Source organism: Mesoplodon bidens, assembly GCF_964165515.1.
Source record: "Mesoplodon bidens genome assembly, chromosome: 16".
NCBI lineage: Eukaryota > Metazoa > Chordata > Mammalia > Artiodactyla > Ziphiidae > Mesoplodon > Mesoplodon bidens.
The window spans coordinates 45,348,457-45,364,744 of record NC_138173.1 but is presented as its reverse complement, the minus strand read 5'-3'; the positions used below and the strand labels follow the sequence as shown (position 1 = coordinate 45,364,744).

Below are 16,288 nucleotides of genomic sequence, written 5' to 3'. Positions count from 1 at the left end.
CATGGAGGAGGTAGCATTTGAGCTGGGCCTGAAATAATAATAATGTTCCTGGAGGAAATGTACTGGGGGCAGATTATGCCACTTTCTACCATTAAAGTGAGTACTGATACACGTGAAACGTGGGTGGGTATGCCTGATCTTACAGTTCCAGGGATAGCAAAAGGATCATCTTGTAGAAGGTGGGCTGTCAGGAATATCTTTATGTCCTGGAGAATTGGAGCCTTTTAGGAATCCAGATATACCTAAACTTTTTACTTTTAGAAATTTAGCTAGGAATCGTAACAGGTTTCATTTCAGGGGTGTGTGTGTCTGAACAGATGGCAGGGGATTTAGGATTAGGGCAGGGAATTGTAAAACTGAAGAACCTGTGTTAAGTGCTACTGTCAATTGAGGGTCATCAAAAGATGACTAATCTTTGAAATTATAAGGTTAAATTTTGGGGAAATGAGACTGAAATTGTAGGGAATTTCAAGGGCAGCTTTGAAATACGTTACCCTCTAGCAAGTACTGTTATACTCGTTTCTCTATTAACATCAGTTTGCTGTTACCTTACCTTGGTGGTCAAAAAAAATTCCAGCCTCTCGATCTGTAAAATGTCTATAAATTTGAAGGAATGAAATAGGTTATTGAATCAGAATATAGAATAAATCTTTGGTGTAGGAGTACTAAGGATTGTCAGAAGCTCACTGCTTACCTATCCATTGTGTGTTATAGCCACCTCACAAAAGCTTTCCTGCCTGTCTCTGAAATGAGATTAAATGCTGAGTTAGGTTATTTTGTAATGTTATGCTGTGTTCTTAAAATTGTTTTGCTTCACAATCACATGTAAAGATTTATTCTGAAATGGAATTTGGTGAGCTGTAGGGTGGTTTACATTTTACTTTAAAAACAGGGAAAACTTTTGTTAATATCATAGTGAGAGGAAATATAGTTAATAACTTGAAGCATTGTAAGCTTTTGGAGGAAGATCCTTTAAATTAGATGAGTGCCTGATACTTTTGTAGAGACATTTAGTAACTCAGTAAATTTAAATGAGTATGATCAGTGGCCTGCGGTTCTGGGATTTACATGTCTGCTGAAGACTCTATAATGTAAAGGGGAACAAAGTACTCCTTATTTTATAGTTAGTACCTTTTTTTCCCCCCCTTTGCTTGACGATTTCTTTGTTACTGTTATCTGGGATCCATGTAAACTAATGTGTATGGGGCCAATTTAGTCATGATAACTATCTTGAGATTTGGAAAAATGATACATTTTCTGTAAATTTTGCAGATTGAATTTAAGAAATTAAACAAATTTGATATTTGGGTAAATATTCTAAGTGTCCATGTAAAATTAATTTGTGTGTGAAAGTTTCAGATGGGTGAAATGAAATCGAATATGACAGTAAGTGCTATTTCCATATAAACATTACATAAATATCTTCCATTGATATATTTGCTTTTCATACATTCATAACAATTTCAGGACTGAAAAGAACCAGAGAGGACTATTGCCTTTCTTCACGTAGATGAGACCGGAAACTTAGTGGGCTTAAATGAACCCAGTTGGTAGTAGATGAGCTGGGAGTAAACCCCAGATTTCTTGCTATCCAGTGGGTATTATTTCCAGTACAAATGGGTGTACATTTCAGATGGAGTCCACCATGATTTTTAATATTAAAAAATGTGATGTCAGTAAACATTTCCACTGTCCCTTTCCTAACCTGAAATTTGCTTTTGAGTTCTTGACTTGTTATTTTCTAGCATCTTGATATCCTCAAACCTTACTTTAGTTTTATAGATATTATTTGCTTGGAATGATATTTGGAGCCATGAAAGCATCATTTAATTCTTAATCTCAGTTATTGCCCAGCTTTGAAAAGGTTTTGACAAGTTTTGTCCCCCACCCCCCCACCCCGTATTGTTTGTGAAAATGCTAGAGACAGTGTTGGGCTAAGAAAAAAGGAATGGAAATGAATGGGTTTAGTTGTATGCTGGTGAACGAGTTATCTTTCGAAAGTGTCACTACTATGGCTTTGGGGAAATAAAACCTTTCTTAGTCTTTTCTCATAGTCTGGCTCTAGTCTGTAGTCTGGTGAAGAGTTTTTTAAATTACTCATAGTCAGTGTGGGCTGAGGAGAATGAGAACTCCTGCCTCTGCTCCAGGTCTTCTCAGGGCTGTTGTTATTGCCCAGAATGGAGCCTCTCAGTTTGGAGCCTTCTAGTCTATTTTCTTCTCCCCATTTTCTAGTCATCCTTCTCTCAGAGCTCATGAGTTCCACAGTGCATTATTCTTATGGTGTTTTATCTTGCCTTGAAACACAGGTATGTGCCTTATAAATGAGCAAACTGGGATTTGGTCAAAAAGCTTGACTTTACAGGACTGAAGAAGACACATTTTTGTTAATGAAAGGCTAGAAAAATGAAAATACGTTATTGAGGGCCAAGTCACACATGATCTGATGTTATTCTTTGGGAGTGAGAATAAAATCACTAGTGAGTATTTACTTCTTGGTAGACAAATTAAGTATGGCATCATTTGAAAGTTATTTTTGCTTAGAAATACGATTTAGTGTTGGACATTTGCTTATGCATATTTTAGTGTTTGAAAGATACTGCTCATTGAACGGTGGTTAGAACTTCACTGGATAAAGTAAAATTGAAGGACAGCTGGCTCCTATTAGAATCTCTTTATCAAAATAATTAGATTATTTGGCCATATGTTATATGATTGGTGGTAGCTTTTAAATCCTAAACTGGCTTTAAGGCATGATTAATTTTGAGTATGTATACCACTTTCATCTGTTAGGACGAATGATTGAAATTTGATTTCACGTATTTTTGTCACTCTCTAGAAAGCAAAACTTACGGAATTTCCTGTTGATTTACTGTTCTAATTTTTTTCCCTGTTGTTCCTAAATGCTCAGTTTATTTTTAAGAGAATAATTTCTGGAAAAGTTTTCAAAGGCATTTGTTTTGGTAATTTAATAGAATTGAACTCTTAAAATCTCTACATTTGAATACATCTTTGAATTATAAAATGGCTTCCTTAGGTTCACAAAAGTGCCCAATTTAAATGAGTATTACAGTATTTTATGTTAATTCAAGACTGTTTCTTTGAGAGAAACAGCAAAATCATAATAGATAACATGAGTTAATATCTTTCTGTTAGACAGCCCTGTGAGATTTTTCTAAGCATATTCAATACTCTTAAAAATGTGAGGTGTTATCCTTATTTTATAGATATGGGCACTAAGGTTTTAATTTGTACAATTATGTGTCATAAGGTCCTTAAAGAACTTTTGAGACTGTTCTCACCTTAAGTCAATTTGGCTTTTGCATTGTTTCTGCCTCTTTATATTAAGTTCTTAAAAGATATGTGCTTCCCAAATATTTTCATTTCATCATGTACGTGTACATTCAAGAGTCTCTTGGCATATGTAATACGGTGTTTAAAAACTGGCTTTCCATTGAGCGTTGGTTCAAGTACCAGTTCTCCTGCTGGTTTTTTAAATAAACTCTAGAAGCTTCAGTTTCCTTATCTGTAAAATACTAAGATGATGATGACTGAAGTTGCAAATGAGGTGGTGAGGGAAGGCAACTGCAGGGTTGACTTGTGATCTTTTTTGGGACAGAAATCAAAGATAATATAAAAAACATTCTTGCTTAGTAAAATTTTTGTATGCTACTGTTAGAGATCACCAAATCAGAACTGTTTTGCTTACAAAGGCTTTGTACGTGTGGTTTATTCATGTTTTGTTTTGTTTTTAAAGGTTACGGGAAGTTTCAGAGAAACTGAACAAATATAATTTAAACAGGTAAAAGATTTAAGATATTTTACATTTCCTGAAAAGAATGATTTTGTTTTAATTAGGAAAAAGTACTCATGTTTAGGCAGCAGCTATTAAGAAAATTTTAATCTAACTATCAAATTTTTATGGGTTGCGTTCATTTGAATTATAGTTGGTGTTCATACTGATTTTTAAAAACTCTGCCATACCAAAGAGCTATAATGACTGTGTAGATATAATAATTTTTTTCAATTATTCCTTTAAAATATGTAAATATTAGTTTTTAAAAACAGGCTTTACTAGCAATTTTTTTCTTTTGTTAATTGGATTTTCTAAAAAACCCTAGGATGCATTTGCCATTTAAAAAATAATTTTGTTTGCATACTTTTCTTTATTTCCCAGCCATCCCCCTTTGAATGTGTTGGAACAGGCTACCATTAAACAGTGTGTGGTGGGCCCAAATCATGCTGCCTTTCTTCTTGAGGTAAACCGTTTACTCTGTGGTAGGGAAATGAAAATGGATGTTAAAATACAGCTGTGCATCATCATGTGTCTTCCTTTTCAACCGTGGAAAACAGCAGTTTCTTGCAGTAGTTCTTCCAGAGACCACCCAGTTCCATTTCCTTATTGTATAAATCCTCTGGCCCGGAGAAGGCTTAAATGATTTACTAGAGGTTGAAACTAGTTAGTAAAAGAATGGAGAAGTTCCTGATATCTAGTCATTTCCTTACTCTGAATTCTGTTAGATGGAGATATTTTAAATTATTTTTACTGGTTTTATGATAATGTATACAAACCATACATCCCCAGCTCAGGTGAGAGTGCCTTCTAGAAGGGAGCTTATTTGTTGCCTTCTGAATTGACAGTGATAGGTACATAATTTGTTCATTGAATACATTCAAGTTTTAATACACATTTTTACTTTGGAAGTTTCTTCTATTTTCTTTGCTTCTAGGATGGTAGAGTTTGCAGGATCGGTTTTTCAGTACAGCCAGACCGATTGGAATTGGGTAAACCTGACAATAATGATGGGTAAGACATTATGTCCTTTCCATTTAATAAATATTTAGCTCTTAAAGGTATTATATTACACCTGTGTTTTGATTTTGGGAACACTCAAATTGAAAAAGAAAAAAAGCATTGTAGAAAAGGAGATGCTTAAAATAGAGTGAAATGGTTACTTTATAGTTTGATTTTAATTTTTAGGCAAGCAGTGATTTATAGCTAAAATATTTGCATTGAAAGTAGCAGAGGAGTCAATGATCACTTAACAGAAATAGGTTACCAGAAGAATGATGTGTATGTGGTAGGGCCCAAGACAGATCTGCTCTCTGAGTGAACTGACTTTTCGGATCATGTTTTTTCCCTTTTAATATTCCCAGATCAAGTAGCTCAATTGGAAAATGACGGAGTCTTTAAAATTTTGGCCTTTATAAGTGACGTCATATAAAAAAGGTTGCTAGATAATGTATGATGACTTTCAGTTGACTGCTTCTAAGGAAAATATGATTACTTTTAAAAATCTAAGGAACAATTCATTTGCAGTTAAACCGTGGAAACAATTTCAAACAGGAACTGGATTGTTATGAGGCTAGAAATTGTTAGGTTTGCTCTTTGATCTGAAGTATCCATTTCAGTAACAGTAATCAGAGAATTGTTAGGCTGATATTTTACCACAGTAAGTCCCAGAGCAGTGAGGCCTGGAATTCCAGGCTTGTTCCTAGGGATTTTGGGACTGTTCTGTGATTTTTCTACCTTTTGTTTTTTTCCCAGGTCAAAGTTGAATAGCAATTCGGGGGCAGGGAGGACATCGAGGCCTGGTAGGACAAGTGACTCCCCGTGGTTTCTCTCAGGTTCCGAGACTCTGGGCAGGCTGGCAGGCAACACCCTGGGGTAAGTTGTGGTCAGAAGATGGTGTCCGCGGGTCTGGGTTATTGCTCTGTGAGTGCTCATTTCAGTGTTATCCAGCGATGCAGTGAGGGAACTCCCGAGCTCTGAGCAGGGGCTCCTGTCGCTCATGGTGAGCCACCATGATAAAAAAAAACCCACATAGGCTAATCACAGCTAACCTAGGCTTTTGTCCTTCTAAAAATGTATAATGGCTGCATGCATTTATCGTGTCATTTATGTTATTTAAAAATTTTCAGTGATACTATCTTTGGTCTCATTTGTGACTAATTCTTGGGTAAAAAAAATCTAACATTTCTTTCTTTCTAGTGTCCAAATACGGTAGTTCTTTCTGAATTAATTTAGTGAGGCTTGAAACGATTATGTAACTGAACTTTACAGCCTTTAATGAAGTTTTTACTTTAAAAACATTATAGTGGTATACTTGACACATAACATTATATTAGTTTCAAGTGTACAACATAACGATTCAGTATTTATTTGTATATATATGTGACCCTTGAGCAATCTAGGGGTTAGGGGCACTGACCCCCTGCACAGTCAAAAACCCACTTGTAACTTTTAACTCCCTCAAAACTTAACTACTAATAGCCTCCTGTTGACTGGAAGCCTTACCATTAACATAAACAGGTGATTAATACATATTTTGTATGTTATATGTATTATGTACTGTATTCTTATAATAAAGTAAGCTAGAGAAAACAAAATGTTATTAAGAAAATCCTGAAGAGAAAATATATTAACAGTACTGTACTTATTGATACCGTAAGTTTACATCATCTGTTTATAAGATGAATTGTCTGTCATTACCTAGGACAGTATTGTCCTGTATGATGCAAAACTCTAGATGTTATATGTATTACTAACACTAGACATGAAACAGGAAGAGATAATGTGAAAAAATCGTGTTTATTTACAGGTATAGTGATTCATGAATTGATAGCAAAGCAGCAGCAGTATGATTACCTCATGGTAGCCCAACCTTTACATTATTAATTTTATATTACATATCACTCACCTTATGCCTCTGTAAGCATAGGCTAGTATCTACAAATATTTTATGCATTCATGACCTGCCTTTTTCTTAAATTTTTTTGATATTTCCAGGCTACATGATTTATCTGTGAGCTTTTTCAAATCATTGCAAATCTCCAAACATTTTTCCAATATATTTATTGAAAAAAATTCACATATAAGTGGATCCACACAGTTCAGTCTGTGTTGTTCAAGGGTCAAATGTATTGTGAAATGATCCCCACAAGAAATTTAGTTAACATCCATCACCATATATAGTTTCAAATTTTTTTTCTTGGGATGAGGACTTTTAAGATCTACTCTCTTATCAGCTTTCAAATATGCAGTACAGTGTTACTAACTATAGTCACCATGCTGTACATTATATCTCCATGACTTATTTATTTTATAACTGGAACTTTGCACCTTATTTTTACTTTTAAAATTATTTGTAAAATTTTTACTTTTTAAACTGGATACTTAACTCTTCTTCCATTTTATCTAAAGTTGATATGCTGTCAACTAAAGGAATCATATACGGATTCCAAGCCAGATGATTTTATTCATTTTATACCTTGATTTTTGAATAGCCAAATTTTCTGAAATTACTCATTTAACGGTTAGATAAATGCCAAATCAGTCAAGTCAGCATATGTGTTCAAAGGCTGATCAGAGAAATATAACTAGAAGGAAATTAAATTTTTTGAAAATATAATTAAGGAGAAGATGGTTTTTAAACATTTTATTTTGACTCTGAATTTCTAGGTAAAGTTACATTTAAAAATTGAGATCCCAAGGTACTTATTTTCTCTTTTTTGTTTCTATGCCGAACTAAATTTAATTTGAGGTCAGAGGGAAGTCATTTAGTTGAGTGCATCCTTTAGCTCAATTCTGTGCTAGAACTGTTCATAGGAAACATAGCTCTGGTTTTTATTAAAATGATAGGTATCTCCTTTTAATGGTTCTATGCACACACATAACATAACAACAGTGTATGATAAATAAAGAATTCTGAAAATAATATGTAATAACAAATGGAATTTTCATTTTATTTGATAAATCTGCAAAAAGTTTGTTTATATTTATTTAAGAAAGAATAAGTTATGTATCATATGACGTGAAACTTTACCTGTTTAGAGATTAAAATTTAGTTCTTTTTTTAGTTGAGGGGTTGTCAAATTACAGCCTACAGGCTAAATCCGGCACCTCCTATTTTTACTGATACACGGCCACGCTTGATGTTTTATTTACTGTCTGTGGTTGCTTTTGTGCTAAGATGGTAGAAATGAGTTGTCATGACTAAGACTGATTAGCCTACAAAGCCTAATAAATAAATGATTTACTATTCTGCTCTTTACAGGAAAAGTTTGCTGATTCCTTATTTAGTTTATACATTTAGGTAGTGGCATTTGTTCCTAATCCTGTATTCTTTATTTATTTTTAAATTTAACATTTCATTTTGAAATAATCTGACTTTAAAAAGTTGCGAAATGTCACCCAGTGTCCCCAAATCTTAACATTTTACATAACCATAGTCCAGTTATCAAAACCAGGAAATTAACACTGATCAGTGCTTAATCTATAGAGTTTATAAAGATTTCACCACCTGTCCCATGCGTACCATTTCTCTGCTCCAGGATTCAATCCAGGATCCCATGTTGCATTTATTGTCATGATTCTGTAGTTTCCTCCAATCTGGGACAGTTTCTCAATCTTTATCTTTCTAGACCCTGATGAGTTTGAAAACTGACTGGTTATTTTGTGGAATATTTGAATTTGTCTATTAGTTCCTCATGATTAAACCCAGGTGATGCATTTTTTTTAAAGTCTTTATTTGTTAAGAGCAGTTTTCAGGTTCACAGCAAAAATGAAAAGGTGGTTCAGGGATTTTACATATGCTCCCTGTCCCCACACATGCACAGCCTCCCTTGTTATCAATCCCCCCCCGCCCCAGAGTGGTCCATTTGTTAGAATTGATGAACCTACATTGACACATCATTACCCACAGTCCAGAGTTTACATTAAAGTTCACTCTAGGTGTTGTATGTTCTCTGGGTTTGGATAAGTTTATAATGACATGCATTTTCCATTATAGTATCATATCAAGTATTTTCACTGTCCTAAAAATCCACTGATCTTTTTACCATCTTCTTAGTTTTGTCTTTTCCAGAATGTCATATAGTTGGATTCATACAGTACGTAGCCTTTCCAGCTTGACTTCTTTCACTTAGTACAATAGTATGCATTTAAGGTTCCTCCATGTCTTTTCATGGCTTGATAACTCATTTCTTTTTAGTGCTGAATAATATTTCATTGTGTAGATGTACCACAGTTTATTTACACATTCACCTGCTGAAGGACATCTTGGTTGCTTCCAAGTTTTGGCAATTATGAATAAAGCTGTGTCCTGGTTTTTGTGTGGATGTAAGTTTTCAACTCCTTTGGGTTAAATACCAAGGAACACGATTGCTGGATCATATGGTAAGAATATATTAAGTTTTGTAAGAAACTGCTGAACTGTTTTCTAAAGTGGCTGTACCGTTTTGCATTCCCACCAGCAGCGAGTGAGAGTTGTTGTTGCCCCATATCCTTACCACCCTTTGGTATTGTCATTGTTCTGGATTTTGGTCATTCTAATAGGTGTGTGGTGGTATCTTGTTTTTTAAATTTGCATTTGCCTGATGACATATGACGTGAAGTATCTTTTTATATGCTTATTTACCAGCTGTAGATCTTTTCTGGTGAGGTGTCTTTTAAGGTCTTTGGCCCATTTTTCCATCAGGTTGTTTGTATATTTTGCATAAGCCTTCTTTATCAGATATGTCTCCCACAGATATTTTCTCCCAGTCTGTGGCTTGTCTTTTCATTATCTTGACAGTGTCTTTTACAGAGCCAAAGTTTTTCATTTTAATGAAGTCCAGCTTATCAGTTATTTCTTTCATTGTGCCTTTGGTATCATATCTAAAAAGTCATTGCCAAACCCAAGGTCGTCCAGATTTTCTTCTGTGTTATCTTCTAGGAGTTTCATAGTTTTGCATTTTACATTTAGGTCGGTGATCAGTTTTCAGTTAATTTTTGTGAAGGTCTGTGTCTTTTTTTCCACGTGGATGTCCAGTTGTTCCAGCACCATTTTTTGAATCAGCCGTCTTTGCTTCTTTGTATTGCCTTTGCTCTTTTGTCAAAGATCAGTTGACTCTATGGGGGTCTATTTCTGGACTCTTTACTATTCCGCTGATCTATTTGTCCATTGTTTTTTTTTGCTCCAATAGCACGCTGTCTTGATTACTGTCGCTTTACAGTAAGTCTTGAAGTTGGGTAGTGTCAGTTAGTCAGAAGAACTTTGTTCTTCTTCAGTATTGTGTTGGCTATTCTAGGTCTTTTGCCTCTCCCTATAAATTTTAGAATCAGTTTGTTGATACCCACAAAAAAACTTGCTGGGATTTTGATTGGTATTGCAGGTGATGCATTTCTGGCAGGAATACCACAGAAGTGATGATGTACCCTTCTCAGTGCATCATATTAGGAGGCACATGATACTGACATGTCTCATCACTGGTGATGGTTATACCTCTGATCACTTAGTTAAGGTGGTGTTTGCCAGGCTTCTCAACTATGAAGTTACTGTTTTCCCCTTTGTAATTTGTATGTCTTTTGTGGAGAGATACTTCATGACTATGTAAATATCCTATTTTCCATCATACTTTTGCTCATTAATCTTACCATCCATTGATGATTTTTTGCTTTAGTTGTTACTGTGGTGTTGGCCAAGTAGTGATTTTTTTGTTTTGTTTTTGGCCATGCTGCGTGGCTTGTGGCATCTCAGTTCCCTGACCAGGGATTGAACCCAGGCCATGGCAGTGAAAGCACCAAATCCTAACTGCTGGACCACCAGGGAACTCCCCAAGTAGTGATTTTTTAAAACTTTTTTCATTATTTCTTTTGTATTCATTAACTGAAATTTGACTGTAAGGACGAACTTTCCCTCCTTGCCCACTTATGTCTGTTTCTATTGAGTTATTTGTATCATTATGGTCTCGTATATTTGTTTTATTTTATGGTTTATAATCCATTGCTGTTTATGTCGCTCAAATTGTCCTAGAATTAAATCCTCTTCTCTTTATAAATAAAACTTGGATATAACCAATTATAATAGACTGCATGACAGAATGACTGAAAGAGAGTGTAGTGGAATTTTATGACTTTGCTAATAACATATGTAACAAATATAATAATAAAGTAGTACATTTGAGATTGAATAAAACCTCAGTAGACCTACTCCAAAGAAGGTTGGGGCTAATTTTAAGACTTTAAAGTGCAGAGAGAATCATTAAAATTTGAGTCCCCCTTACTCACCCTGTCTTGCACTCCTGTTTGAATCATGTATTTCTGTCTCCCTCCCCCCTCCCCCCTCTCCCCACCCCCTACAGCGGACTCTGTGTAAGCTTTCTTTAGCATTGGGTTTCTGAATTGCAATTTTGAAAAATGTCACAGTGTCCCACTGGCTAAGCCATATGTTTACCTTTATTTGGTCTTGCAGATGTCCACAAAATGTAAACACTTATTAAAGGCTGATTGTTTCTCTTGGCCTCTCTGAAATTTTTCTCAGTTTGTTGCTGGTGAAATTGTGATCCATTATTCTGTAAATTAAGAAACTTTAGAGTCAAAAATACTATCCTTCATAAAAAATTTTTTTTCTTGAGTTGTGTAGTTTTTTTCCCCCATTTGTATTGATTACAATAAGCTTTTAAAGAAGCTTGCAATTTACTATATGTAATAGAGAATCTAGAACAGATAGATATTGAGTCCCCAGAGGGGATTTTTATCTGCATATTTACCAAATGCAGTCATATGTGAAAGAGACTGTCCCCACAGACCTTGGTCCCCAACCCCTTACCTTCGGAGTCCTGGCTTGCTCCCTTTGGGTTCAGAGGAGTGTTGTGAATTAGGGAGTGAGTGGTCTCTGTATTTGAGAGCTGTGTTTGAAAGATTCTGGGATGACTAGTACTGTTTTTCTTTTCCATCAGCATGGATAATTGAGAATTGATCATTTATTATAACTAATCATTCTTAGGAATACATAGCAGTCAAAATTTCTGGGACTTTGAATATTTTTCCCTTTGGTGTTTTCACTAAATTGGCAGGTTTACGTGCTAAGGATTTCTAGCTGCTGTCTTTCCCCCGTTCATAATTACTGAAATTTATCCTGGGAGATATTTTAAAAATCTCCTGGGTATTTTTGTTAAACTTATTTCAGACCAGGTTAAGGGCAAGAGCACCAACTTTATTTGGAGAAAAAAAAAGAGAGTTTGTGTTGGACTTCCTTGGTGGCGCAGTGGTTAAGAATCCGCGTGCCGATGCAGGGGACACGGGTTCGATCCCTGGTCTGGGAGGATCCCACATGCTGCGGAGCAACTAAGCCGGACTACTGAAGTGAGTGATTTAATGATTCAGTGCCACAACTACTGAAGCCCACGCGCCTGGAGCCCATGCTCCACAACAAGAGAAGCCACCGCAATGAGAAGCCCGCGCACCACAACGAAGAGTAGCCCCCCACTCGCCGCAACTAGAGAAAGCCCGTGTGCAGCAACGAAGACCCAATGCAGCCAAAAATAAATAAATATTTTTTTAAGAAGAGTTTATGTTTAATAGGGTGTTTAAAATGGAAATATTAGTATCAAAAGTCTCTTTATTACGTTGTTTGTTATCACTGGCTATAATAGATGATAGGTATAAGCTGCTTTTCATTGGTTTGAGCTACCATATTTCCTTTGGAGTTTAATTTGAACTAATAGTACAAGATTTGGAAGGTAAAAGCCAAGCAGGCCATTGTAACTGTAAACAGCTGAAGCTGGCCCCAGTCAAAAAAGGTGGTAAGCTAGTAGGTTGTAGGGCTTCGGCAAAGTAAGTGGATGCCCCATTTTTAAAGGAGGCAGCTGATCAGCTGATGTTACCGTAGGAGAAATACAATACAGCAGGGCCATTGTTGCCAAATGCAAACTTGCATTATCCCCCTCCCCTTTTATCTTAAGAAAAGCTACAAATCTGGATTTTTATGTGAAATCTCCTGACTTAAATGTTGGAACGAATTAATATTTCCATGGATATAAATATACATGAATACACAGGCACACACATACCAATCTAGTGTGTGTATGTGTGTCTTTGTGCATGTGTATATTCTTTAAAACAAACTTTGTATTTTTGAACAGCTTTAGATTACAGAAAATTACAAAGATAGTACTGACAATTCTTGTATACGCCATGCCCAGTTTTCACGATTAACATGTAAGATTAGAATGGTACATTTTTATAATTAATGTGTATTGATAACATTATCATCAACTGAAGGCCGTAGGTTGTTCACATTCCCTTATTTTTTCCTTAAGGTCCTTTTTCTGTTCCAGGATCTCATCCAGGATACCGCAGTACGGTTTTTTTTTTGCGGTACACGGGCCTCTCACCATTGTGGCCTCTCCCGTTGCGGAGCACAGGCTCCAGACGCGCAGGCTCAGCGGCCATGGCTCACAGGCCCAGCCGCTCCACAGCATGTGGGATCCTCCCGGACCGGGGCATGAACCCATGTCCCCTGCATCAGCAGGCGGACTCTCAACCACTGTGCCACCAGGGAAGCCCAGGCTCCTCTTGACTGTGACAGTTTCTCAGACTTTTCTTGTTTTTGATGCTGTACATTTTTTAAACCAGCCAATCAAGTATATGGACCAGACTTGACCCATGGGCTTTAAGGTTTCATGCTGTGGATTAATTCCATACTCAGTGTGATTTTTCTCAATTGACTGGAGTCACTTTGTGTACCTTGAGTATTATATATGATGGGGTCAAATTGTACGATTAATTTGATGAGCAAAGTATGGATAGAAGAAACTGGTTTTTCCATTATTTTTGAGTTTAGTATTGAAAATTATATAACTCACTGTAATTATAGATAAAAAGGGGATTCCAGTACTGTCTTTTGTGACCACTAATAAACCTCTATTAATGTATACTTAGTCTAACACATTGCTCGTTCTCTGGATAGCAAGCTGGTTAGAGGAATGTCCAGGAGCAGTTGAGGCTGGTTGGCTGGTAGATTGTTTGGATTCTGATAGAAGAAATCCTGCACTGCGGATGTGAGTGGGAAAACGTGGTATTCTCCATGGTAACGGTGGGGTTAATGAATGGGCAAGCCAGAGATATTTTGACCTTTGTCTTTCAACTAACCTCAGGTGAGGGTTTGTGTAGCAGAGATTGCAAATTGGCTTAAAGGAAAGAATTTGAATGTTCTGGATATGCTGGTATTCTCCACTCTTCCCTGTCGTCTTGACTTTACTTAGAAATAAGTAACCTATCTACCTCTCATGGAGATTTGAGTTTGTGATGCCTGTAAGGTCTGCCAGGAATAGATGTGTACTTGGATAGTATATCTGATCAGGTTTCCAGTATTATTTGCCTAAGGGGAAAATTATAGCATTTTCCGGTAGAAATATTGAGTCATTACTTATATTTATTTTGGCCATAAAATGTCCAAACAGGCGTTTTGGAATGAAATTAATAATAGGCTCAGACAGTAGGCTTACTATGGTGTTATCTCAGGCAAACTGGGACATAGTTACCCTAATTATATCTTTTTAAGACTCTTTAGTGTGGTTCCTCCTGTTTTCAAGTTGAAATAATATATTTAGCTTTTGACTGTTAAAAACTTCCAAAAGAGTGGTTCCACCTGACTTAATTTTGACAACTTACAGGAAACCATGAAGTAGAAGTGCTGATTTAATGTTTGATTTGAATATCTGTTTGTATGTTTCATTGATCCTATATTACTTTCTGTTGCATAATTGTCACAAGCATATAAGTTGAAAAGAAAACTTGTCTGTTTTCGAGAGTACTGCTTTCTTTGATAACACATGACTTTATATTTTTAAAATCATGTTTAAAAACACATAACATAAAATTTACTACCTTTACGGTTATAACTGCACATCTCAATAGTATTAAGTATATTTATATTGTTGTGAAAGAAATCTCTACTTTAACTTTTTCATCTTGTAAAACTGAAACTTTATATCCAATAAACAACTCCATTTACCCCTCTCCCCACCATCTGACAGCCACCATTCTACTTTCTGTTTCTGTGAATTTGACTACGTTAGGTACCTTTTATATTTGTAATCATACAGCATTTGTCTTCTTGTGATTGGCTTATTTCACTTAGCATAATATCTTCAAGGTTCACCTGTGTTGTATTGGGTTGGCCAAAAGGTTCGTTCGGTTTTCCCGTAAGATGGCTCTAGTGGCGCTTAGTTGACTTTAACTTCATTTGAAACGATTTTGTTAGATTGTATTGTGACAGGTGTCATATCAGCGTGCATTTAAAAAAACTTATCAAAATTGGTGAATTTTTGTATAGCCATTTTAATATTGAAGATGGAAGAAAAACAACATTTTCGGCATATTATGCTTTATTATTTCAAGAAAGGTAAAAACACAACTGAAACGCCAAAAAAAATTGTGCAGTTTGTGGGGAAGGTACTGTGACTGATCGAACATGTCAAAAGTGGTTTGCGAAGTTCCGTGCTGGAGATTTCTCTTTGGATGATGATGCTCCATGGTTGAGTAGACCAGTTGAAGTTGATAGCGATCAAATCGAGACATTAATTGAGAACAATCAGCGTTATACCACGCAGCTCTTACGCATAGTGCTGCTATGAACATGGGTATGCAAATATCTCATCGAGACTCTGTTTTCAATTCTTTTGGATAATATACCTAGAATTATAACTGCTGAGTCATATATAGTGGTTCTATTTTTAATTTTTTAGGAAACTTCATACTGTTTTTCATAGCACTGCACTATTTTACAGTCCTACCTACAGTGCACTAGGGTTACAGTTTCTATACATCCTTGCCAACACTTGTAATTGTCTCTTTTTTTTTTTCATGGTAGCCATTCTTTTTTTTTTTTTTTTTTTGTGGTACGCGGGCCTCACACTGTTGTGGCCTCTCCCGTTGCGGAGCACAGGCTCCAGACGTGCAGGCTCAGCGGCCATGGCTCACGGGCCCAGCCGCTCCGTGGCATGTGGGATCCTCCCGGACCGGGGCACAAACCCATGTCCCCTGCATCGGCAGGCGGACTCTCAACCACTGCACCACCAGGGAAGCCCCATGGTAGCCATTCTGATGGGTGTGAGGTGATAGGTGATTGTGGTTTTGATTTGCATTTCTCTCATGATTAGTGATGTTGACCATCTTTTCATATGCTTACTTGGCCATTTGTGTATTATCTTTGGAGAAATGTTCAAATTCTTTCCCATTTTTAATCAGGTTATTTGATTTTTTTGTTGTTGAGTGTTGGAGCTCTTTATATATTCTGGATACTAACCTCTCATTAAATATACGATTTGCAAATATTTTCTTCCATTCTATAGGTTGCTTCCTTACTCTGTTGATTATGTCCTTTGAGGGACAAAATCCATTGGGATTTTCATAGGGATTTTGATGAATCTGTAGATTGCTTTGAGCAGTATGGACATCTTAACAATATTAAATTTTCCAACCCATGGGCACGGGTGTCTTTCCATTTATTTGTGTCTTTAAACT

General features: G+C 36.1%; 1 protein-coding gene across 7 annotated transcripts in view; it reads left to right on the top strand.

The window, feature by feature from the left end:
- UBR5 (ubiquitin protein ligase E3 component n-recognin 5) overlaps window positions 1-16,288 on the top strand; it is a 139,284-nt gene that overhangs the window by 35,729 nt on the left and 87,267 nt on the right. For all 7 annotated transcript variants that reach the window (XM_081258173.1, XM_081258172.1, XM_081258169.1 and 4 more), the window contains exons 2-5: window positions 3,755-3,799; window positions 4,175-4,256; window positions 4,728-4,804; window positions 5,546-5,665. In XM_081258173.1, the coding sequence (XP_081114299.1) occupies window positions 3,755-3,799; window positions 4,175-4,256; window positions 4,728-4,804; window positions 5,546-5,665 (324 nt within the window). The remainder of the gene's footprint in view (window positions 1-3,754; window positions 3,800-4,174; window positions 4,257-4,727; window positions 4,805-5,545; window positions 5,666-16,288) is intronic.